A 26,508-nucleotide genomic window follows, 5' to 3' on the forward strand; every position below is an offset into this window, starting at 1 on the left:
ATTTACTCTATGAAAACAAAGTGAGTAAGATAGTTGAATCAAGAGAACAGAAATAGGTATACATTTTCCTCTATTCTCAAAAAAAATTGACATGGGTATAAGCAGATTTTAGTGAATGACTGTCACAATTACCTTTTTGTTAAATTTAATGAACAGAGGAAAGTATCTCTGTTTGGAATTGGGAGTTCTACTAAATTAGTTGAATTTATGATCCTCCAAAAGCAGTGAGATTGCTTGGGTGTTTACGCAGTCTATTCTGAACACTTGAATCAAAAGCTTGCTATTCCTAGTTGGTAATATTTCACATGTCACATCACTGCAGAAACAAGTACCACCTCAACTTGTTGATCTCCCATAGCACTGCAAATGGGAAGTCAGGACCAGAGCACTGTTCAAGTTCAGCAGGTTAGAAATAAAAGAGATAATTGAATCAAGACATGGGAGGGCAGCGAAGGTAGATGTGACAGAGAGCAAATAGAGAAATGGATAGGAGAGGATGGAAGAATAGAAAGGGATTGAGAACTGGGAATGGGGTAAGTGCGAGAGCAGAGTCGGGCTGAGAATGAGATGGTAGAAGGGGAGGCCAAAAAAGCATACCAGTGATCAGGTAAATGAAGAGAGATGCAAAAGAGATTGGGAGGTGAGGGGGCCAAGAAGAGAACAGAGGGGAAAAGGGGAGGGATGGAAGAAGGCAACATTTGTCTCAGCAAGGAATGGTATCTGGTGTGATTTTGTGTGAGTGGGAGGAGGGGGCAGGGGGTGAAATCCTTCTCCATGGGGTGAATGTGGCCACATCCTGTTCACTGAGGGGGCAGGGGAGGAGGACAAGGAAATAGGATGAAATTATGCTTAGTGGTGGTGGAGATACTGAATCACAATTCTGCTCAGTGGAGAGATTCTGAACTCTTGCTCATTTGGGGTAGGGGAGTTGTGAAATTATGTTTGGAGGGGTGTGTGGTTCAGCAGGCAGGGGCTAATCTGATTCACATTGGAAATATGCTTCATTTAGGGTTTTATGTATTTGAAATATGACTGCTTTGATGGGATGGGTATACTTCTATTCAATCTCAGTACTTCTCCTATCTTCCCCCCCACCTCCCCCCACCCCCCCCCCCCCCCGCATTGGCTTGAATGTCACATTCCTTCTCAGTGGGTTATTTGCTAAAACAAATCTGATTATTAACCAAGTTATATGAACAACATGCATTTTTAAGCTATTTTCAGTTACAATCTGGCCACTTGTTTCAGACCTTTTACTTAATGCTTTTCTATTTGTTGTTCTCAAATGAGGGTTACACTTTTTTCCAAATTGCACTTTTCGGCAATGCACTTCTTCACAGTAGTCCGATTACTATTTTTGGTTGCAAGGCACTGTTCTTCTTTATGATTTTTCACATGTTTATCTTAATTTTGGTCTTTCAATTTTTAAATCGATTGTTAATTCAATTCTTCTGAACATGGTAGGCCTGTCACATAATGTTAGATACACTGACATCAACAGGTGCAATTCCTATGGTATGCTGCAATCTCACAGCATTTTAAATATATACTAGAGTTTGGAGGTTCTGTTAGTATGCTACAAAAATACGCTAGATTAGATAAAACACTTCTCACTGAAGACAAAATATTATTGACATTGTACAGATAAGTCCTTTTCATGCTTTGTAACATTGCAATTTTCAAGCCTAATTCTTTCCCACCCACCTCCCATTTGCTATACTGCATTTAATTTTCCAATGGGCTAGTATAAAGGAGGTAAAACAATTTATTTATTTAGAGATACAGCACTGAAACAGGCCCTTCGGCCCACCGAGTCTGAGCCGACCAACAACCACCCATTCATACTAACCCTACAGCAATCCCATATTCCCTACTACCTGCCTACACTAAGGGCAATTTACAACAGCCAATTTACCTATCACCTGCAAGTCTTAGGCGGTGGGAGGAAACCGGAGCACCCGGTAAAAACCCACAAGGTCACAGGGAGAACTTGCAAACTCCGCACAGACAGTACCCAGAATCAAACCCGGGTCCCTGGAGCTGTGAGGCTGCAGTGCTAACCACTGCTGCAGTGCTAACCACTGCGCCACTGTGCCACCCAATAGCATACGAAATACATAAATTAGGGTACGTTGTTTACAGTTTAGTTTTTTATTTGTTAGCAATAATGATTTTAAAAAAGTCTCTCCATGGAAAGTTTGGTTTCATATCCTTAAAATTAAAGAAAGCCCGTTCTGGAATGATGTCAGGAAGCACTTTTTCACACAAAGGATAGTGGAAATCTGGAACTCTCTCCACCAATAGCTAGGTCGATTGAAAATGCCAAATCAAGTCTCGTAATTGGACACAGGTTAGCAATGAGCTAATTGAATGGCAGCACAGGATCAAGGGGCCGAATAGTTTACTCCTGTCGCCGATGTTCATTAACTTATAACATATATCGCTGAAAGAAAAACAAATATACTAATGTCAAAAAAGTAAAAATTGAAGAAGTCAGACCTGGCTATCATTAAAATAAAAGTACAAGTTCATAAGTGAAAACATTACAGAAGTAAAATTGGGCTATGAGATTGATTGTACCCTTACTTGTCAAAGTTAAAACATGTTTTTGTGCATCACCTGTATTTCCTTCCAAAAGAGTTTCTCTCTATCATAGAATCCACCAAAGTCCTGGTATTGTCGAAGAAGTTCAATTGGTGGCTGAGATCCATAGCGATCCAATTTAGGCATGTTAAGATCATCCACAAAAATGATAACTCTCTTATTCCCTGGAGCACCTATTCAAAAAAAAAATAGCCATTTTAATTTAGTTTTAGGGGAGTCAGTACATTCGGGTTATGAAGCAGGATAGCTGAAATAACAAACTTCAGTCTCAATGAAGACCACTAGAACTTCTCATTAAACTTTGGAAGATCTCAATACAGTTTGATACGTACAATCATTTAATAAGTTTAATCAAGTTTGCATTTCCTTTTGGCTTGTATGGGTTTACACAATCTCAAGCAATCACATTAAAATGCTATGCAATTTTTCTAATGTCTTTTGTTTCATAATTACAGAATGGATCAAGAAATTACAACATGTTAATGTTGTAATGTGGCAAGTTTCTTGATGTCAAACAGATTCTCTCATCCAAAACTTTACTGTGCATTCTTTCCACAGAACGTACAGCAGGGATTCTCAACCTTTTTGCTTTTGAGACAGCCTGTATTTTTCTGTATAAAAAGTATGCAATTAAATATATACATTGCTTAATGTGAAATTTGTTACTGCTGCTGAACAACAATCCTATCACTACATAGAGATCCAAACTCCTAGATAATCTGCTGATGGACTCCCTCTGCTCCATTTATCAGATCCACAACCAGGTTATGAGTAGATTTTAGGCAATAAAGCAACTTGTTTCACCGAGCGAAGACCCTGGATAAAAAGCAAACTGTGATCAAGTAACCTGAAAGGAGAATCAATTCCAAGGAGAGAATACCTCTGCTAAATCCCCTGATATGGCACCATGTAATTCCCATGTTGTAGTTGGTGGTGAGTGAGCCTGGTAAATGGCACGGGATTTAAATATTGAGAGCGTCAAGTTGGCTGACACCCTGCCATTGGCCCTATGTAACCCCACCCACCGCTCTGAAGGCAGTTGCTCCATTTTATGGCTATAGTGGAAACCTTGAGACTTGGGAGGACAGCTACTGGAGGCATTACCTGGGGACTGAATCAGTTAGAACCATTGTGGAAGTGGCCCCAGTACATTTGGAATATTTGGACTCATTTGGGGGTCTGTAACTCTTGGTTCTATCAACATCCACCTGAACTCTCTACAGTCATGTCAATAGAGTCTTAGTTATCAGAGATAGAGTTTGGAATATATATCTGGACCCTGTGTTTGTTTCTTGACACTGTTTTACTAGAACCATTGGTCTCTCAGTTGCTACTCCCTTATTCTGCTCCAGTACTGCAATGTCTGGCTGTTAATAAGTTTGTTGGTGTCTTTTGCAGTCACAGTTCCTAGACAGATCCGAGGAACTCAAATTCTTGCTTCATTCTTCCTCAATATGTTCAATTTCTTTGTATGGACCTATACTGAGTATCATATTACATTTAAAATTAACTCAAAGGGGCCACTGGGGTTGGAGGCTCTTGTTCTGCTTTTCTTTATTCGGCAGATTAACAGTTGTGTGAAAGAGATTATCATCACCCTGTGACTGTAAATCCCAATGTTCTGTTGCGTACATTTTGCAGTAGAGACAGAAACTATCAGGTGTGATATCCAGAAACATAATATAAACGGATGAACCTCAACAGCAGTTAAATCTGTTTCTCCTTGTTCATCAGACGCAATCATATAGGTCGCCAACTGAAGGGGAATTATTTGTGGATCCGTTCTCTATGCCTGTATAGTTTGGGGCGAGAAAGACTCAAGGACTCTGTTAAATTGAATAAACCAGAGACTGAAACTATGCTCATTGCGAGACCTTTATAGCTGTAGTTCCCAGGTGAGCCACTGTGTGGCAGCAGCATTCTGGGTCTGATCACTGATATTAAGCACCAGCTTCAGTTCGTTTAAGCCTTTTTTTTGGTGGACTCAATGAACCTTCTCATAGAACCCCAGTTGACAACCCCTAGTATACAGGAATAATTTAAAATGGGTACAATTGTTTTCCTTGCATTCAATATACAATGATTTGCATTGTACATTTTGCACACATGCTGGTGGGCATAATGAAGATATTTTCCTCTGCATGCTACTGTCTTTCACAAAATGTTACAGGAAAAGAGTCTCACAGTGTAAGCCAACCGTGTAAAATTTAGAGCTGTCATTGCACCATTGGTCTGATAATGCATTTCTGATGCTGTGGCAGCAGGCATTCTACTCTTTCAGTATTGAATAGCATTGAAGGGCGGCACAGCGGCGCAGTGGTTAGCACCGCAGCCTCGTAGCTCCAGCGACCTGGGTTCAATTCTGGGTACTGCCTGTGTGGAGTTTGCAAGTTCTCCCTGTGTCTGCGTGGGTTTCCTCCGGGTGCTCTGGTTTCCTCCCACATGCCAAAGACTTGCAGGTTGACAGGTAAATTGGCCATTATAAATTACCCCTAGTATAGGTAGGTGGTAGGGAAACATAGGGACAGGTGAGGATGTGGTAGGAATATAGAATTAATGTAGGATTAGTATAAAATGGGTGGTTGATGGTCGGTACAGACTCAGTGGGCTGAAGGGCCTGTTTCTCTAAAACAAAACAATGCTATGAGCTGACCTGGTAGTATAAGACCAGGTTAGTTTCTTTGCAAAAACAATGCAGGGCTCCCAATGCACAGTACATGGAAGAGAAAGGGTGTATTATCTCGAGCCAGCTGCTCTTAAAAGCATCCTGGTCAACTTATAGTTGTAGCACTATTACTACATAGAATTTACAGCACATAAATGGGCCATTTGGCCCAACTGATCTGTGCCATTGTTCATTCTCCACATATTGCCTCCTCCCACCCTACTTCGTCTAACCCCATTGGCATATCCTTCTACTTCTTTCTCCCTCATGTACTTATCAAGCTTCCCCTTAAATGTATCAATTATTCCATGTGGTAGCAAGTTTGACAATTTAATCACTCACTGGGTAAAGAAATTTCGCCTAAATTCCGTATTGGATTTATTAGTAACTATCTTATATTTATGTCTCCTTTTTTTGGATGTCTCCAAACCAATCCTGAAAGAGATATTCAGAAGGTAGTCTTTCATCTTTACACCCACAATAAATTCACCAAACTGCAGATTCTGTGATAAGGTGATGAAGGGCTTGAAGACATTTCATAAGAATTAGCAGAATGTTAAAAAAGGATTGCAGTCATAAAGTTGCCATGGAGATGATATTCCAGCTATCCTGAGTCACAGATGGTCATAATGAAGATCTGAAAATTGACTAGATTTTCAACACTGCTCTTAAGCGTACAAATGTAGTCTTTACAATTTACAATGAGACTGAACCAGACTGTTTGCAAACTTGGTGCCATATTTAACCCCGAGATGAACTTCCAACTGCATTTCTGTGCTATCAATAGGGCTGTTATTTTCACCTCTGTAGCATCACCTGGCTCCACTCCTGCCTCAGCTCATTTACTACTGAAACCCTCATGCATGCCTTTCCAACATCGAGACTTGACTATTCCAATGCACTCTCAGCTAGCCTCCCATCTTGCACCCTCTATTATTGTGAGGCCATCTGAAACTCTGCTGTCTGTATCCTAACTTACACCAAGACCTGTTCTCCCATCACCCCTGCATTTGGTGACCTACATTAGCTGCCATTTAAGCAACACTTCAAATTTAAAAATTCTCATCCTCGTTTTCAAATCCCTCCATGGCCTTGCCCCTCCCTTTCTGAGTAAACTCCTCCAGTTCTACAAGCGACAACAACAACTTATATTTAAATAGCATCTTAACATAATAAAACATCTCAACGCACTTCACAGGAACATTATAAAACAAAATATAACACCGAGCCACATAAGGAAATATGATGACAGATGGCAAAAAGCTTGGTCAAAGAGGTAGGCTTTAAGGAGTGTCTTAAAGGAGAAAAGCAAGGTAGGGAGGTGTGGGGAGGGAATTCCAGAGCTTAGACCCTAGGCAACTGAAGATGCAGCCACCAATGGTGGAGTGAAACCATATCCTTTCAAGGCTGTGTCCCATGGCCTTAAGGGAGTGGAGATGAGGGCCGTAGGAGGGGGAACAGCCAGGGTGTGAGAGAGTAATGGTTTTGTTGGGGACTAGGACATCAAAGGAAGAGCTGAGGGTGCAGTTCAGCAAATCAGTAGCAGCAGAAATGTTGTCAAATGGAGGGCCAAAGTCTAGACTGTTGGGATTTTGAAAGAGCAATTGTAAGTGAATTGGGGGATAGCTTCCTCCAGGGATGGATATAGAAGGAGGGACGGTTCGGGTGTGGAAAGGGGAAGTAGGTGGAGAGTGATTCAAGGAAGTGATCAGAGATGGCCTTATCTGTGATGGATACCATGGGACTAGCAAGGACATGGGAAATAGCAAAGTCATCACTTCCTCCAGCGAGCTTCACTTACAGCTCTTAAGGTGGTCCTCTCTTACGGTGCCAGAAGTGTGTGTGTGTGTTTTCTGTACGTCATTTTGGGGATTTAGGAGGCCACTTTGCATTTGGAAAACAAGCACTACATGGTCCAACTTCGAGGGCAATGAGTACGTTAAGGAATTATGCCAGTCAAGTGGAATTATTGAATTGGTGCTTGGTTCTGGGGTCACAACTGTTTCCAATTTTCATAAAAAGAGGTCAAATTTTCAGATGATACCAAACTGGAAGAGGAGTGAAATCAGAAAAGGCAGTTTACAAATTAAAGAATGAGTTGGACAATACTTGTGAATGAGCAGAACAACGGCAGATGAAGTTTAATGCAAACAAATGTAGTTTTTTTTTAATATTCATTCCTGGGATGTGGGCATCACTGGCCATGCCAGCATTTATTGCCCATCCCTAATTGCCCTTGAGAAGGTGGTGATGAGCTGCCTTCTTGAACCGCTGCAGTCCATTTGGGGTAGGTAGACCCACAGTGCTGTTAGGAAGGGAGTTCCAGGATTTTTACCCAGCAACAGTGAAGGAACAGTGATATAGTTCCAAGTCAGGATGGTGTGTGACTTGGAGGGGAACTTGCAGGTGGCGGTGTTCCCATGTATTTGCTGCCCTTGTCCTTCTAGTTGGTAGAGGTCGCGGGTTTGGAAGGTGCTGTCTAAGGAGCCTTGGTGCATTGCTGCAGTGCATCTTGTTGATGGTACACACTGCTGCCACCTTGCATCGGTGGTGGAGGGAGGGAATGTTTGTAGCTGGTGTGCCAATCAAGCGGGCTGCTTTGTCCTGGATGGTGTCGAGCTTCTTGAGTGTTGTTGGAGCTGCACCCATCCAGGCAAGTGGACAGTATTCCATCACACTCCTGACTTGTGCCTTTGTAGATGGTGGACAGGCTTTGGGGAGTCAGGAGATGAGTTACTCGCCGTAGGATTCCTAGACTCTGACCTGCTCTTGTAGCCACGGTATGTATATGGCTACTCCAGTTCAGTTTCTGGTCAATGGTAGCCCCTAGGATGTTGATAGCGGGGGTTTCAGCGATGGTAATGCCGTTGAATGTCAAGGGGAGATGGTTAGATTCTCTCTTGTTGGAGATGGTCATTGCCTGGGACTTGTGTGGCACGAACGTTACTTGCCACTTATCAGCCCAAGCCTGGATATTTTCCAGGTCTTGCTGCATTTCTACACGGACTGCTTCAGTATCTGAGGAGTCACGAATGGTGCTGAACATTGTGCAATCATCAGCGAACATCTCTACTTCTGACCTTATGATTGAGGGAAGGTCATTGATGAAGCAGCTGAAGATGGTTGGGCCTAGGACACTACCCTGAGGAACCCCTGCAGTGATGTCCTGGAGCTCAGATGATTGACCTCCAACAACCACAACCATCTTCCTTTACGCTAGGTATGACTCCAACCAGCAGCAGAGGGTTTTCCCCTGATTCCCATTGACTTCAGTTTTGCTAGGGCTCCTTGATGCCATACTCGGTCAAATGCTGCCTTGATGTCAAGGGCAGTCACTCTCACCTCACCTCTTGAGTTCAGCTCTTTTGTCCATGTTTGAACCAAGGCTGGAATGAGGTCAGGAGCTGAGTGGCCCTGGCAGAACCCAAACTGAGTGTCACTGAGCAGGTTACTGCTAAGCAAGTGCCGCTTGATGGCACTGTTGATGACACCTTCCATCACTTTACTGATGATTGAGAGTAGGCTGCTGGGGCGGTAATTGGCCGGGTTGGACTTGTCCTGCTTTTTGTGTACAGGACATGCCTGGGCAATTTTCCACATTGCAGGGTAGATGCCAGTATTGTAGCTGTACTGGAACAGCTTGGCTAGGGGCGCCGTAAGTTCTGGAGCACAGGTCTTCAGTACTATTGCCGGAATACTATCAGGGCCCATAGCTTTTGCAGTATCCAGTGCCTTCAGTCGTTTCTTGATATTACGCGGAGTGAATAAAATTGGCTGAAGTCTGGCATCCGTGATGCTGGGGACTTCAGGAGGAGGCCGAGATGGATCATCAACTTGGCACTTCTGGCTGAAGATTGTTGCAAATGCTTCAGCCTTATCTTTCGCACTGAAGTTCTGGGCTCCTCCATCATTGAGGATGGGGATATTTGTGGAGCCACCTCCTCCAGTTAGTTGTTTAATTGTCCACCGCCATTCACGGCTGGATGTGGCAGGACTGCAGAGCTTAGATCTGATCCGTTGGTTATGGGATCGCTTAGCTCTGTCTATCGCATGCTGCTTACTCAGTTTGGCATGCAAGTAGTCCTGGGTTGTAGCTTCACCAGGTTGACACCTCATTTTGAGGTATGCCTCCTGCTGCTCCTGGCATGCCCTCCTGCACTCTTCATTGAACCAGGGTTGGTCTCCTGGCTTGATGGTAATGGTAGAGTGGGGGACATGCCGGGCCATGAGGTTACAGATTGTAGTTGAGTACAATTGTGCTGCTGCTGATGGCCCACAGCGCCTCATGGACGCCCAGTTTTGCATTGCTAGATCTGTAGGAGTACTGAGTCATCAGCTGAGGGAGGGTGGTAGGTGGTAATCAGTAGGAGGTTACCTTGCCCGTATTTGACCTGATGCCATGAGACTTCATGGGGTCCGGAGACGATGTTGAGGACTCCCAGGGCAACTCCCTCCCAACTGTATACTACTGTGCCACCACCTCTGGTGGGTCTGTCCTGCCGGTGGGACAGGACATACCCGGGGATGGTGATGGCAATGTCTGGGACATTGTCTGTAAGGTATGATTCCGTGAGTATGACGATGTCAGGCTGTTGCTTGAATAGTCAGTGGGACAGCTCTCCCAACTTTGGCACAAGCCCCCAGATGTTAGTAAGGAGGACTTTGCAGGGTTGACAGGGCTGGGTTTGCCGTTGTCGTTTCCGGTGCATAGGTCGATGCCGGGTGGTCCATCCGGTTTCATTCCTTTTTATAGACTTTGTAGTGGTTAGGTACAACTGAGTGGCTTGCTCGGCCATTTCAGAGGGCATGTAAGAGTTAACCACACTGCTGTGGGTCTGGAGTCACATGTAGGCCAGACCAGGTAAGGACAGCAGATTTCCTTCCCTAAAGGACATTAGTAAACCAGATGGGTTTTTACAACAATCGACAATGGTTTCATGGCCATCATTAGACTAGCTTTTAATTCCAGATTTATTAATTAAATTCAAATTCCACCTTCTGCTGTGGTGGGATTCGAACCCATGTCCCCAGAGAAATACCCTGGGTCTCTGGGTTACTAGTCCAGTGATAATACCACTACGCCACCGCCTACCCTATGTAGTGTGCTACATACCCAACACAGGAACACAAAAAATAGGACCTGGAGTAGACCATATGGCCCATCGCACCAGTTCCACCATTCAAAACAATCATGGCTGATCTTAGGATTCAACTCCACTTTCCCGTCCCCTTGCCGTACCCTTGATTCCCTGAAAGACCAGAACTCTGTCTATCCTAGCCACTAGAAATGGAAAAGTAGACAGCAGCTGGGATTCTTTCCAGATGGCGGCGAGAGCCCTGCATCACGTTCTCTGGGGAAGGCCCAGTGGATCAAGTGCCAATTAAGCACTTAAGTGAACAGCAGCAGGCCTTCCCCAGGATCAAGGACCGTGGTGGAGGAAGTCCAACCTGCTGAGAGCTGCCGGTCAATCAGAGGCCAGCAGCTCTTTAAATGAGCAGCACCGCACCAAGGCTCCTTAGACAGCACCTTCCAAACCCGCGACCTCTACCACCTCAAAGGACAAGAGCAGCAGATGCATGGGAACATCACCACCTGCAAGTTCCCCTCCAAGTCACACACCATCCTGACTTGGAACTATATTGCTATATCGCCGTTCCTTCACTGTCGCTGGGTCAAAGTCCTGGAACTCCCTTCCTAACAGCACTGTGGGTATACCTACCTCACATGGACTGCAGCGGTTCAAGAAAGCAGCACACCACCACCTTCTCAAGGGCAATTAGGGATAGGCAATAAATGCTGGCATAGTCAATGACACATATCCCAAGAAAGAATTTAAAAAGCCACCGCAGAGGCGGTGGCTGCTGCTGGTACTGGACTCACCAAGACCCTGGACCCAGGCCACAGAAAGTCAGGGTGGGAGGGGTTTCACGGGGTGGGAGTCCTGGGGGAGGGGGGTGTAGGTGGTTGTCAGCAAGGGCAGGGGGTGGGTCTCAGTGGCTGCGCCGCCCTCCCGCCCAATGCCGGGTCCCTTGATCGGTCAATAAGTGCCTTTTAACGAGGGATACCGCACCACACCCTCCCCCTCCACCCCCCACCCCCCCCCCCTAGAGCCAGCAAGCAACCTGCACAGGTTTGCTTGGCATGCTCCCCGTGCGGTGACAGGCCTGCCCACCACTGGGCTAATTCTGGCGGCGATGGAATGAGGCCTTTAATTGGGCACCAATTGTCCACTTAAGGGCCTCAATTGGTGGTGGAGTGGGTAGGCCATTCACAGGTTTTCCCACCCCAGACAATTTGGGTAGAAAGTGGGAAGGTGACAACATCCACCCCCTGCCACTATTCCACCTTATTATATTCTCTCACCACCTCCAAACCCAATGTTGGGGAGAATATAACATTCCTCCCATCATGTGTACTCCATGAATAGCACTGAAGTAACTAAGGTTGAAAAGATCTAAACGTTTTAGTAGACTTGACACTAAATGTATCCAACTAATGCAGCAATCAACTAAGCCAAAAAAATGTTGAACAACATAGACAAAACAGTAGATTATAAAGTCAAAGATGACAGTAATCAAAATTCAGTGTTCTCATCAGGCCTGACCTTGAATACTCTATTCAGTTCCAATTACCAAGATATAAGACGCCAGACATTGAAGTGGTACAGAGATGAGTCATGAGGCTGATCCCAAGAATCAGGGGTCTGAGTTATGAGGACAGACTGGAGAACTTGAGCTATTTAACCAAGAAAGGAGGTTCCTGAGAGAGGATTTTATAGTGCTTTATAAGATAGTTAAGGAGATAAAAAAGTTTACTGGGAATATTACTTTAAATTATGAAATGGAACCAGGGGCAGTTTAACATATTTAAAGGTAACTTTAAGAATTATATTCGGATTTTTTTTCACCCACCATGCTTTTATTTTTGTATCCTCTTGCTCTTACCTTGGAGTGTAAAGTAGTGGGAGGATTTGCGAACTGATTAACAATCTCATTGTGGTGTGAACACTTTTTCTTTGGCTGTAACTACCTTTGAACCAGTCAATCGTCCTATATGGAGGGTAAGGCTTTGTGGGATCATACAACCCATACGATGAACGGGGAGGGTGGGGAGGGGGGAAGGGGGCACCCACACCCATTGAATGCAAGTTTCCCATGGAACATCAAGCAGATTTTGGAGTCAGTGCTGTAGTCTCTACTCGCTAGAACTGCCTGGAGCAGGATTTGAACCCTGTACTTTCTGACTCAAAAGGTGGGAACATGACCACTAAACCAAACACTCGCTCCACAAAAAATTTTGAAGATGTGAAATAACCTTCCAGATGGAGTAGTGAAGACAAGAGCCATAGTATCATTCATGAAAAAATTAGCTACTACAATGTTAAGATATTCGATGCTACAGAGAATTACATGGGGCTGTATTTTACCAAGCCCACGAATGCGGGCTCCATGGCGGAAGATGGTGCCAGCAGCGGGCGACGGTACCTGGATTTAAATATTTAAATTAATGACATGCATAAATTTAAATCAACTTACCTTCAATCTTACAGGCCCGCCGCGATCTTAGGTGCAGCGGCCAGCACTCCCACGCCTTCAATTCCCTGTCCAGAGAATGCCGACGTGACACAGGTGGAGAGGGGGGAGGAGTTAAGATTTTCAGTGTGGTGGGGGGATCCAGGTAAATTAAATGTAATAGGTGTAGGGGATGTGGGAAGGGGTGAACTTTAAACTTTGTGCAGTCTGGAGGGAGGAACGGGGTCAGATTTAAAAGGTCAGCATTTTGGGGTTGTTACATATTATGCTATCTGTAAAATGCTAAGAGCTAGTTGTTATGTGTAAGTGTTCCAGTGAGGCCACATTCACTCACGGCTGCACTGGAGAGTCATGGGATATGTAACACAAAAACCAGTTTCACCAGTCCCGCAGCAGGCAGTATGGTGGATGAATGATTAAACAAAGACTCCAGCCTTTCCAAGTTTAAAGTGTGATATTTCCAGCATCTGGGAACCAGAAAACAACAAGAAGACGTAATATGGTGGCAGCGAGTGTCTGTGAGTAAACCTAGAACATTTTAAAAGAATTAGATTGGGAAAATTGACCCAAATTAGTGCCAGAGAGAGAGAAAGAAAGACTGAGTGACTCGTGCGAAAACGAAAAACGAAATGTCATCCGAGACAGGAATGAATGCACAGCTGCAGCCTATAATGAATTGGGAAGCTGATGATGTTGTAGAGGCATTTGAGAAGTTGAAACAGTGCAATTTGGCAATTGGCAGTTTCCTAAAAGGCACCAGTGAAGAGGAGAGGGTCAGCTATATCCTTCTGCGGGCTGGAGATAAAGCATTACATTTATTTAACAGCTGGGACCTAAGTGAAGAGAACAGCAGAAACTCAGATAAAAATTTTTGAAAGATTCAGTACCCATCACCAGCCAAATATGAATTTCATGGCCTCAGACAGGAACTAGGTGAGCTTATTGACAATTTTGTAACAAGATTGAAAAATACAGCCAGAAAATGTAAATTTAAGGACAGAGATGAAAGGCTGATAGATCAGCTCATTTGGGGTTCTGCACATCCTCAAGTACAGAAAGCTCTACTTAGAAAGGACAAGCTCACAATATTGCAGGTTGTAGACACTGCCAGAGCACATGAAGCCATGGGCAGACAGATGAAGACACTGACTACCCAAATATCTAGCCTACAGTTAAGCCAAGAGAAAGGCAGCAGGGTTGTTGCAGTGAAACAACAACAAAAGAATGTACACCAGACAGACAGAAAGACGTGAAGGAGCTGTGGACGACCACACGTATTGACAGACAGAAGGAAATGTCCCCTATATGGATCAATCTGCAGAGCTTGAGGAAAGACCAATCACTGGGAAAAGATGTGTCGAACAAGGCAAGAAGGTGGTAGATGAGTCAGCAGACCTAGAGTAACAGGCAAATGAGTAGTGAAATAAACCAAAACATCCATACCCTGGAAGATGACAATGGGTTTGAGAACATGATCGACAACAGGAACTATACAATTACCGAAATGTCTGGATGTGACAGTTCCCAGAGAAATGAAATTCACACAACCATTCAGCTCAGGAAGAGGGTGAGAAACATGCCCACAATGATAAATCTGAAGGTGAAGATTGAAAGTGGAGCGCAGAGTAACATCATCCTGCTGAGACTATACCAGAAGATCTTTCCTGAAAATTTGGAGGAAAATGGTTATCCAAGGAAAGGTGCTCTGAAACCAAACAACATCATGCCGACAGCATACGGGGGAACTGAGATTCAACAGATAGGAACAACCCAAATCAGAGGGACACACAAAGGAAAGGATGTTAGCTGTATGTTCTATGTCACTGAAACAGATGATCCAGCTATCCTGGGGTTGAACAGATGCAAAGAGCTGCACATTATCTCAGTAAACAATGAGGTGAAGGAGGCAACACTGAGGGTTGAAGACAGTACACCCATTGAAAAGTACCCTCTGATCAAAGAAGATCTGGTACAAATGTACCCAGAGTGTTTTGATGAGACGGTTGGATGCTTCGAAGATTTTGAGTATCACATCACTAGTGACACAGCGATGAAACCAGTGATTCAAGCCCCATGTCAAGTACCAGTAGAACTAAAAGGAAAGCTTGAAAGAGAGCTCCAAGAAATGGAAGAAAAGAAGGTGATTGCCAGAGTTTCAGAACCTACAGATTGGGTAAATTCCATCATGGTGAGAAAGAAGCCAAATAGACAGCTAAGAATTTGCCTAGATCTTAACCAAGCAAAAAAGAGGGATCACTGCCCTAGTCCCACACTGGAAGAAATCGCACCAGCACTGGCAGGGGCAAAAGTTTTCAGCAAGCTGGATGCCAGGAATGGCTACTGGAATGTGAATCTAGATGCAGAATCTTCATTGTTGACAACATTCAACACACCCTTTGGACGGTACAAATTCCTGCATTTACCTTTTGGCCTCTAAGTTATTTCTGGGCTTCGGCATCTTTAAAAATTTTATTGAACCTGAAGAGCTTGAAACCCTTTAAAAATGGCGCCGGCGCCTGGGTGGTGGCGCCGGATGCCATTGCCGGGTACAGAGCGGCCACCCCCTCTACGTTAATCGGGGCCAGCCGCTCCGTCCCCTCCATTTCAATGAGCCACCGCGCTCAGCAACGGTGCATCCGTTTCTGAAGGCTGCTCAACTTCCCTAATAAAATTCAGCACTCTGTATCTACTCTATCAAAACCTTTCATAGTAGATGAGTTAAGATGAGCCAAATGGCCTTCTACATCCATAACTTTCTTGTGAACTTGTGATTTCTCAGAAAATGGTACTGGTTCCAATGGTCTGATCTCATGCTACTTGAATTTCTGATGATTCCTGAAATGTTACAAGTGTTTGAGTTTAAATGCACCATGATAATAACAGAACCTCGGTAAATTTGAGTGAACTCTCAATGTGCAAAAAAAGGGATGAAATAAAATCTATATTTTTGGAATGCAAACAGTTAAAGCACAAGTATATTACACAAGCATGCATTCCACTTATAATTTGTAACAATACTGACAAAAACATGTGTAAAAATGTTGTTCTTTGGGACACATGGGGAATTGTAATTATAAAGTCTAATAAAAGCTTCTGACAAGTAAAAGCAATTCACTGCCTGATCATTTACAAATCTAGCATTACTCTCTTAAAAAAAATCAGAAAACATCATTTGAGTAACACAGTTGCTGGTATTACGCATGAGCCAACAGGTGCCTGCACCAACATGAGATAATTACATTTCCCTGGAGTATCTTTATGTGAATTTATTGTTACATGTATGCATAATCTGAATTAATTTAAATATGATGTTTATGTTCCCTATACATTAGAAGGTACTTTGGCTGACTGATAATACATTTGTACAGGGGTTCTCCTGTTCTGCTTAAATGAACACTGATCCATTTTTGACTTTATCAGATTTGTGCTATGCACATTTGTGGTTCAATTGCAATTGCATTTTGATTTTTGAATGTATTTCACTTGCTACATTCTGAACTTGCACAGTATAATGCGGTGCTAACAAGGAGGAAGGCCTGCATATTACCTGAATATGGAGCGCAGAGTGGGGAGGGGAGCAAGAGTGCTCCTCCCAATTCCACATTAAAAGAATGTGGGCCTCGAACCAAGCTCCCTCGCCCTCACCCAGCCACCTTCCTACTGTTGTCCCCTGCAACCTAACCCCACCCTCAGCAACTGATCATTCGGCCAGCCACCGCTACCTCTTGGCCCAATTGCCCATTCCTCCTCACTTACCTGGAGGCTGCTACAATGCCAACATTAGCCCAATCTTCAATTACACTTCGCCAACTGCTGCAGACAGCTCACTGGCTCCTTGCAAATGAGGCCGAGGGCCCAATTTTTGGGGCCTCATTGAACCTCACCATTCAGGCACAAGGTTCAACCCCACACACCTGGAATTTGGCATTTCAGAACTTCGGGCTGGACTTTAAGAACCTGCCACTGAGCTCAAAAAATGGCAGCTCGTTGGCGGGGGCCGCATGCCACAGAGCTTCCGCGATCTTAAGCGCAGCAGCTCAATTAATTAGCCGGGGTGACCCGCCCCCCCCCCCCTCACACCCCCAATCTTGTGGAGGGTGTCCATCCACAGCAATTGTGTTTTTAAAGGGCAGCCAGCCCTGCCAGCATATTTAAATTTTTGAAGACAGACACCCCAAAATTAAATAAATAAAACTCTAATGCCCCTTTCCCACCCCCCAATTACATTAACTATTCGCCCTTTCCCCCAAAAAACACTTACCTTTAACATCTGACCTTTACCCCACAAACTGCAGTTTGCAATTCAACCTTTCCCACCACCCCCCACACCCACTACTTGACCACGTTTCGCCCCCCGCTCCCACACTGAAAATCTTACCCCCTCCCCCCCACACCCACCAGTCTTATGTCGCCTTTCCCTGGACTGGGATTTGAAGGCACAGGAGTGCTGGCTGCCGCACCGAAAGATCACGATGGGCCCTCAAAATTGCAGGTAAGTGTACTCATTTTATTGATTTGAATATTTTAATTGTGGTCCTGTCGCCCAGTGGTGGGGGAGCCGCCATGGAGCTTCACCGAGGATCGGGTTGGGCCCTCCCGGCGTCGAGGTCCGTGGAGGGCCTCATCCAGAGCCATTTTTAGGTCCCCCCGCCACGGAACTAGACGCCTGATGGAGAACAAGATCCAGCCCTTGTAGGCCATACATTGCAAACACACCCAGGAGCAATAAAAATGTCCCACATGTTGTGCATGAGAGTTACGAGCCAAGCATTTTAAAAACATAACATTGCCACCTTTACATTTTTCTCAAGCTTTATAAGTTCAACATCATGTGACATTGATAGATTATGAACATTTACATAACTGTATCCTACCAATTATATTTTTTCTTTTCTTTTCCAGTTTGGACTCAATTATTTCTTGTGTCCTTGACGATGATGTTTGAGCAGAAAAGTTGATGTAAACGGGGACATAGCCAGCATCCTCTTGGATTTGATTCAGCAAGTTTCGTGCAACCACAGACTGTAATATGAATAAAAAAAGGTTTATGAAATATCTACCAAATCTTTCAAAATGCAAACGTTACTCATCTTCTAACTGAAGTATCTAAAGTAAAATGTTTATAAACAGGAGCGTGGTGGTTTTAGAAACGTGCATCCAGGTGAATCTGGTGGTTGGGGGGGGTGGCATACTCCCCAGAAAACTTTCCTTTCTGACATTTTGCAGTAGAATAAATTACATTCTTTAGCGACCATTATAGAAACAGGTATACTGCACAATGCACCATTTACTGAACAGAAGGAAAACTTGCTTACCCTTGCAAACTAAGCAAAAAGCCGTTTATGTTCACAGGACCCAAAAGCTGATTGGGAGCTCCTTAACAATTGCATGTCAGATCCTTATGACATAATTGAGAATTGACTGCACATTTTAGTAGGAGGACTGGATGGAAAGCTGGACGATTGTGCTACCACTAATGGGCAAGAACACACCATTCTCCGCCACAGTGCTACTTCCTTGTGCTGCTGCTGCTGGATTCCCCATCTTAGCACATTGTAAGTGGAATGCTCTCCACTTAGCAGCGGATACAGTTAATTTAATTAATCATTGCATTTTTTTATCTCCTGAGAATTCCTACTTACAGAGCACTGGAGAGCAGACTGAGAGGGAGTCCAGTCTATTAGTGGCAGCAGCACTGAGTGAGCAAATCTGAGAAGAGAAGGGTCTGTTCCTATCTAGTAGAAGTAGCAGCTCACGGAGCAGTATGGAGAGAAGTATATCTCTTCAATTTCAGCAGCAGAGAAATCAGCTCATGTTTCTCTGCTAAAATTAAAATTAAAAGTAGGTATGCTACCGCATCACTAGAACAACGTGTTGGGAGGAGATAAAATTCCCAAGATATTGATTTTAATGAATAATTCCATGACAAGAGGCATTTGAATTGTGGCTTATGGAACTCGCTGCCCCAGCAGTTTTCACATACACTCAGATCACTTAGCAGTGAATAAACTTAATTTAATACATCATTGAATTCTTTTGATGTGTTCCGAAGCAAAGGATTTCTTCATTTTAATCATTGAATATTGTCAGTTTCTTAATATTTTATTCTTTACTTTCTGAATACTATAAAATTGAATTTACTGCTGATCTGTCACTCTCCATTCCACGCAACCAAGCTTTCAGTAACATATTAAACGATAATGAAATGGGATTGCAGTGAGTCAATACATCAGCTGTGTACCACTAGTAAATCCCACTGCATGAGCTGGTGGGGAACTGGAGAACAAATTATTAAGTAAATAAATAACTTTATTCATTGCTCAAATGTAACATAATCCTTTTCATGCAAATACAGTCAAATAATCAAATGAAGTGTAAAATAGAATTTATTGACTGGCAAATGGCCTGCAAAAGAAAGGGTGTATAACTTAAAAATAAAACATTCAGGGAACACTCAGTCATATATGATAAGAAAGCAAGCAAAAAAAAAAAGAACTGGCATTTGCATAGCTTCATAGCACATCCCAAAGTGTTCTACAACCAATGAAGGACTTTTGAAATGTAGTCACTGTTGTAATGGAGGAAATACAGTGGATGTTGTCCCTGACAGGCAACTGAACAGACAGTGGATCACTTCTCATTCTTTGGGAGCTTCCTCTCAGCAAGGACATACATCGACGATGAAACTCAGCATCGCCTCTATGGCTAGACAATTATGTTGGGTGGGCAACATCGTCTGCATGCCTGACACAAGCCTCCCAAAATAAGCCTTCTACTCCGAGATCCATCATGGCAAGAGGCTACCAGGAGGGCAGAAGAAACGCGACAAGGATGTCCTGAAAGTCTCCCTGAAAATATGTGACATCTCCACTGATTCGTGGGAATCTCTTGCCAAGACCGTTCAAAATGAAGAAGAAGCATCCATGAAGGTGCCAGCCAGTTCGAGATGCCCAGGCAGCGACCAAGCACAAACAGCGGAAGGAGAATTCGGAAATTCAAGCATCCCATTCACTTGCCTCAACAAACACCACCTGCCCCACCTGTGACAGAGTGTGCGGATCCAGAATTGGACTATTCAGTCACCTAAGGACCCACAACCCTGGAGTGGAAGAAAGTCATCCTCGTTCTCGAGGGACTGTCTAAGAAGAAGGAGGAGGAAATGCAGTGACCAATTAGTGCACAGCAAGGTCCAACAAACAGTAAAGTGATGATTTGTTTTTTTGTGTTGGTTGAGGGATAAGTATTAGCCAGGACACTAGGGTGAAGTTCTCCTCTTCAAAATAGTGCCAGGGGATCTTTTACCTTCATGAACAAGAGGACTACTACTCCATAATACCCAGTTAGTCTCCGATCATAGAAACAGAATTATGTAAGTTTCTGCAGGCTGCCCAGTGGCAAGTATCACAATGCTTTTATCCTTTAACACTCAATTATCCCACCCATATGCGATGCCTCCAATACCATCACAGAATGACTGCTGCGCAACAAGGGATATCCAATACACAGGTGGCTCATAATAGCTCTCCACATCTATGCCTAAGTAATACAGGTATCTTCAAAATTAAGGGATCTCCAGGATCATTTTAGCACACCATAGTTATGCTGAAGTAGAAATTAAGGTATCTCAACAGGTCTGGTGGCTCCTTACAACATGCCACAAAAAGAATAGTAGTGTGCTGCATACTACATAACCTCATCATACAGACAGGCCTACATTTGGAGGAAGGCGATCAGCAGTAGCTGTCCTCATCAGATATGGAGTACCAAAGGAAAGGCAAGGAAGCAACAGAGGAATGAGGGCTGTCTCACCATCTTGTAGCAAGAGATGTGAGGAATCAGTTAATTTCTCAATGATTCTGCTTACCCACTCAAGCCCCTGTCTTGAAAACTTAAGAGTTCTCTCCTTCACTACTCTCTCATTATGTATTAAAGAACATTTAAGAAATGGGAGCAGGAGCAGGTCATTTGGCTGATTGACCCTGCTCCTGCCATTGATTACTGATCTTGTACTTCAATTTGACCTTCACGCACCACCCCCATATCCTTTACTATCCAAAAAACTATCTCTGTCTTGAATATACTCAATGACTGAGCATCCACAGCCCTCTGGGATAGAAAATTCCAACAATCCATAACCATTTACGTGCAAGAATTTCTCCTCATCTGAATCTTAAATGGCCTCTTATTCTAAGAACACGACCCCAAGTTCTAGACTCCCAATCCTCTCAGAATCTACACTATCAAGCCCCTTAAGAATTATATGTGTTTTAACGAGAGCACCTCTCATTCTTATGAATTTTAGGGAATATGGGCCTAGTCTACTCATTCACCTAAAAGACAATCCCCTCATCCCAGCAGTCAGTCTAGTGAACCTTTGTTGCACTCCCTCCAAGGCAAATATATGCTTCTTTAGGTAAGGAGACCAAAACTGTACACAACACTCCAGGTGCAGTCTCAACAAGGCCCTATACAATTGCAGAAAGGCTTCATCACTCTTATATTCCAATAGCTTTGTAATAAAGGCTAACATACCATTTGCTTTCCTAATTGCTTACTGTAACTGCATGTTAAATTTCTGCAATTCAACACAAGGACACCAAGGTCCCTCTGAATACCAATATTTCCCAGTCTCTCGCCACATAAAAAAAACTTGCTTTTCTATTCTTCTGTCCGAAGTAGATAATTTCACAGTTCCCCACTTTCATTCCACCTGCCATATTCTTGTCCACTCAATAAACCTGTCTATATCCCTTTGTAGCCTCTTTGCATCCTCTTCTCAGCTTACTTATCCATCTGGTTTATGCAGGCACAGAGGCTGCTATGAAACCACACTGCAGACCAAAGTGCTAAATGTGATAAAGCTAAGTAATTTAATCATCAACCTCTGTTCATTTGGGATGCTCCTGCAGGCTGGGGAAAAGTATCTCCCTCCTTGCGCTGACTTTATCCAGTAGAATCCACCAGGGAGGTATTAGAAAAGCAAGGGACAGACCTTCTACTCCATTCAGTAGATATCTTGCAGAGTTGGTCAATGATAAATCAAAGCAGGGGATGCAACATCACTTTCAGAGGTACAGCTCCACTTTCACTGGACCTTGAGAATCACACCGCAAATTGGGTGTGAGGGGTAGACAGGCTGCCCAACCCTTGACGTGATTGGGAAGGCGGCCCATCAACCAAATGAGAATGAGACCCAATAATTAAAATACTCTGGGTCTCATGCCAATGCATCATGGGGACTTCCCTCTGACTTTGTGTCCCGAGTTAAAATGGGAGCTTACATTACAATAGTGACTACACTTCAGAAGTATTTCACTAGCAGTGAAATGTTTTGGGACGTCCTGAGATCATGAAAGACACCAAATGTTGCAAGTTCTTTATGCGATGTCTCTGAAATTCAGAGGTAACTGACTGCTGGAAGGTAATACCAAGTAAATGCTATAATGAGCTACAATACTGTTGTAAGATCACCTTTAATAAATTACAATCTTGTGACGTACAAATTTAGAGAAGATAAACCATTTTCACTTTATTTATAACTTATCCTTACCGATATTAAATTTCATTAAAAAAAAACTCTATGGTTTTGACTGTTTTTTTATGTAATTAATGCAGAAAAATATATTAGAACAGCATAATACCTTGCCCACTCCAGTTATTCCAGTGAATAGAACAGAGTGCTTAATAGCAAGAAGTTTTTCCAACAGATAGCCAAATCGCACCGTGTCCGTTGTGGGAACAAGGATCTCAAAAAATGGTATTTCACTACCATACTTAAAACTGGGAATAATTCTGTCCCATGGGTCTAGTCGGTTGTTGTCAAAGTCCATGTAGTAGCTCCACAAGTCACCAGATGTTGGTATCTAAGATAACACAATAAAAGCTTTTTCACAATTCAAAAACTGTAAGCATTATTGTAAATAGCAAATGAATACTTCACAGAAAGCTCATCAAAAGCATATTTGTAAACCATACTCCAGCATCAGTTAGCCAGCTAGATAAGAAACAGCGAACTTTAAACATTCAGATCATAAAATGAAAATTATAATAGAACTGTCCAGCATACTGTTATTTTCATAAGATCATAAGAAGTAGGAGCAGGAGTAGGCCGTCCGACCCCTCGAGCCTGCTCCGCCATTCAATAAGATCAAGGCTGATCTTTTCGTGGACTCAGATCCACTTACCCGCGCTCCCACCGTATCCCTTAATTCTTTTATTGTTCAAAAAGATATCTACCTTAGCTTTAAAGACGTTTACTGAAGAAGCGTCAACTATTTCACTGGGCAAGGAATTCCATAGATTAACAACCCTCTGGGTGAAGAAGTTCCTTCTTAATTCAGTCCTAAATCTGCTCCCTCTAATCTTGAGGCTATGCCCTCTTGTTCTAGCTTCACCTGCCAGTGGAAACATCCTCTCTACTTGTATCTTATCTATTCCCTTCATGATATTATATGTTTCTATAAGATCCCCCCTCATTCTTCTGAATTCCAATGAATATAATCCCAATCTACTCAGTCTCTCCTCATAAGCCAACCCCCTCAACTCCGGAATCAACCTAGTGAACCTCCTCTGCACCCTCTCCAGTGCCAGTATATCCTTTCTCAAGTATGGAGACCAAAACTGCACACAGTACTCCAGGTGCGGCCTCACCAGTACCTGATACAGCTGCAACATAACCTCTCTGCTTTTAAACTCAATCCCTTTAGCAATGAAGGACAAAATTCCATTTGCCTTCCTAATTACTTGCTGTACCTGCAGACCAACCTTCTGCGATTCATGCAAAAGGACACCTAGGTCCCTCTGCATAGCAGCATGCTGCAACTTTTTACCATTCAAGTAATAATCCTTTTTACTGTTACTCCTACCGAAATGAATGACTTCACATTTATTAACATTGTATTCCATCTGCCAGACCTTTGCCCACTCACTCAATGTATCTATCTATGTTCCTCTGCAAAGTTTCACAGTCATCTGCACACTTTGCTCTGCCACTCATCTTAGTGTCATCTGCAAACTCTGACACCCTACACGTGGTCCTCAACTCCAAATCATCTATATAAATTGTAAATAATTGCGGTCCCAACACCAATCCCTGAGGCACACCACTAGTGACTGATTGCCAACCAGAATAGCACTCCTTTATCCCCACTCTCTGCTTCCTGTTAGTCAACCAATCCTCTATCCATGCTAATACTTTACCCCTGACGCCATGCATCCTTATCTTATGCAGCAGCCTCTTGTGCGGCACCTTGTCGAAGGCCTTTTGGAAATCTAGGTACACCACATCCACTGGGTCCCCATTGTCCACCTTGCTCGTAATGTCATCATAGAATTCCAAAAGATTTGTCAAGCATGACCTGCCCTTCATGAACCCATGCTGTGTCTGCCCAACGGGACAATTTCTATCGAGATGCCCTGCTATTTCTTCCTTGATAATAGACTCAAGCATCTTCCCCACTACAGAGGTTAAGCTAATCAGTCTATAATTCCCCATCTTTTGTCTACCTCCCTTTTTAAACAGTGGCGTCACATCAGCTGTTTTCCAATCAACTGGGACTACCCTAGAGTCCAGCGAATTTTGGAAAATTTTGATTCACACAGCTCACCGCTGAAGTCAGGGGAACACACTTAGCACCCAACACTCTCACATTATCACTATAATTTCGGAGCATTGTGCTAGATGTGGGAAGACAATTGTCATGGAAGTGTTTTTTTTCCCCTGTTTAAAAACTAAGGGAGGGTCTGTGTGCCTTTAAGATTGAGAGCCGTTTTAACATTCTCTGGGAACAGTGTGTGCGAGCTGCAAGCTTGTTTCCTAGGTAACAGTAAGAGAGAGAGGTCACATGCTGTATTGTATCAGTTTGGCAGTGTGTAAGACTGGCTAGAACCAGTTTGATCTGGCAGACCAGCAAAGTGTGCTCTCCCCTGAAGGAAGAACTTGTCTCTTTCAGCAGAAAATCTACATTGGCCTACAAGCTGTGTTTTGCCTAAAGAGGAAACAACCCCTGGAATTGACTCTTTGCATTGTTGGAGGTAGCAAATTCCTTTTTACTTCCAGTCTCTAAGAAGTCTCTGCCTCAGGAGTGAATTTCTGATACCTTCTGTGTTCCTGGGAGTTCTGGAAACTCAGTAAAGTTTCTACTGTTAAACTGCTAATTCAAAATCCAAATAGACCTGTTGCTATACTCCTTGTTAAAATATCTGTGTGACGACTGCTGCAGTTGATATGCCGTGAATGCCTATCCATTACAGACTGTTCATCAAACTCATCTAGAGACTTCGAGTGGCATCTGACTATTCGACTCTGACACTTCACTGATCTGGGAAAGTAACCAACCAGGACTTACAACCCAGTTGTTTTATTATTCCTAAGAAACAGCTCTAATTTAAAACATCATTTGGAAACTGGTTAACTGTTGGTTTTGAATGTATGTGTGTGTGCATGAGGGTTTGGAGGAATAAGAAGTTTTAAAGTCTTTTCAGACATAGATTTATCTCAATATTGTTTAAGATTTAGTTTATTAATGAATAGTAAATTTGTTGTTGTTTAACGATACCTGGTTTGGTGTGTTTTATTCTGCAGGTTAATAAAGTGCTTAATTTGGCTCATTTCCAGTAGGTGGGAAACTTTAATATACCGTGACCTGTGGAGTAATGGGACTGAACTGACAGTGCATTACTCCCGCCTCGGTTGTAACACAATGACTAGAGTCATTTGGTAATGTAGAACTTGAGTATTTCTAAAAATAGAGGCATGTTGTTGAAGCTTTTTGTCTTGCACTCATCAGGACAATCTGCAGGGAAAACAACAACTTTACACTGTATGAGAAGAGAGTGCTTATTGGTTGACTTGTGAACTTTGATTGGTAGAGGTGTTGCCATGGAGAATGATGACATGGTGACTGACAGTTAACTGCCAGGCTTTGTTTGAAATTGAAACCAGGCCGCTTGACTCTAATTGGTCAAAGCATTGCCCTGAGCAATGAACCAGCAGATGGCTGTCACTTATTTTGTTTAGCTGAAACAGGTGCAATATTTGCATATGTTCTTTCTGTCTGCAAAGAACAGGGCCCTGTGTATTGATATATGTAATTTCTAATAAGCACAAATGCACCACACTGCAAGCCCAACTGGCAATCTTAAATTGGTCGTCAACATAATTCTTAGCACACTTAGGATTATTGATCAAATATTGTCCAATCGCAGAATCACACCTAATGTTGGAAACTGTGTTTTGAGTTTTGCAAGCACGGACTGGTTGGGTACAGCCTGTACCTTACCCGTTGCGAACAGTGGAAGGGACATGTTGTTTGTTACGATCCGTAGCTTCCAGTACGTGCAAATGCACCACACTGTTATGTTTGCTATATCCGAATCCGCAGCTGCATGCAATAATTTCCTTACACGTCTTAATGGGCTCCATCCAGCGCTCAAATGAGCTCTCTTTCCTTGATGTACTAGTTGAGAAATCTACTAAGGGCTTTTCTACCATGGTCTACCACAAACCTACCTTCACTGGTCAATACACGTGGTTCAGATTCTTACAGTTCCACGCACTACAAGATTGGCTTTAATGACAACCTCGTAAACAGGTCCCGAGCCATTTGCTCACCATGCAAACTTGATGCTGAAATAGGGTAAATCAAAGACATTCTGCATGACAATGGCAACCCTGATCAGATCATTTTTCGCTGCATATCACGCAA

General features: G+C 43.3%; 1 protein-coding gene across 3 annotated transcripts in view; it reads right to left on the reverse strand.

The window, feature by feature from the left end:
- dnah6 (dynein, axonemal, heavy chain 6) overlaps positions 1-26,508 on the reverse strand; it is a 554,194-nt gene that overhangs the window by 297,351 nt on the left and 230,335 nt on the right. For all 3 annotated transcript variants that reach the window (XM_068030693.1, XM_068030691.1, XM_068030692.1), the window contains 3 exons: positions 22,444-22,665; positions 17,677-17,824; positions 2,620-2,777 (listed from right to left, as the gene is read on the reverse strand). In XM_068030693.1, the coding sequence (XP_067886794.1) occupies positions 2,620-2,777; positions 17,677-17,824; positions 22,444-22,665 (528 nt within the window). The remainder of the gene's footprint in view (positions 1-2,619; positions 2,778-17,676; positions 17,825-22,443; positions 22,666-26,508) is intronic.

Source organism: Heterodontus francisci, chromosome 4 (genome assembly GCF_036365525.1).
Source record: "Heterodontus francisci isolate sHetFra1 chromosome 4, sHetFra1.hap1, whole genome shotgun sequence".
NCBI lineage: Eukaryota > Metazoa > Chordata > Chondrichthyes > Heterodontiformes > Heterodontidae > Heterodontus > Heterodontus francisci.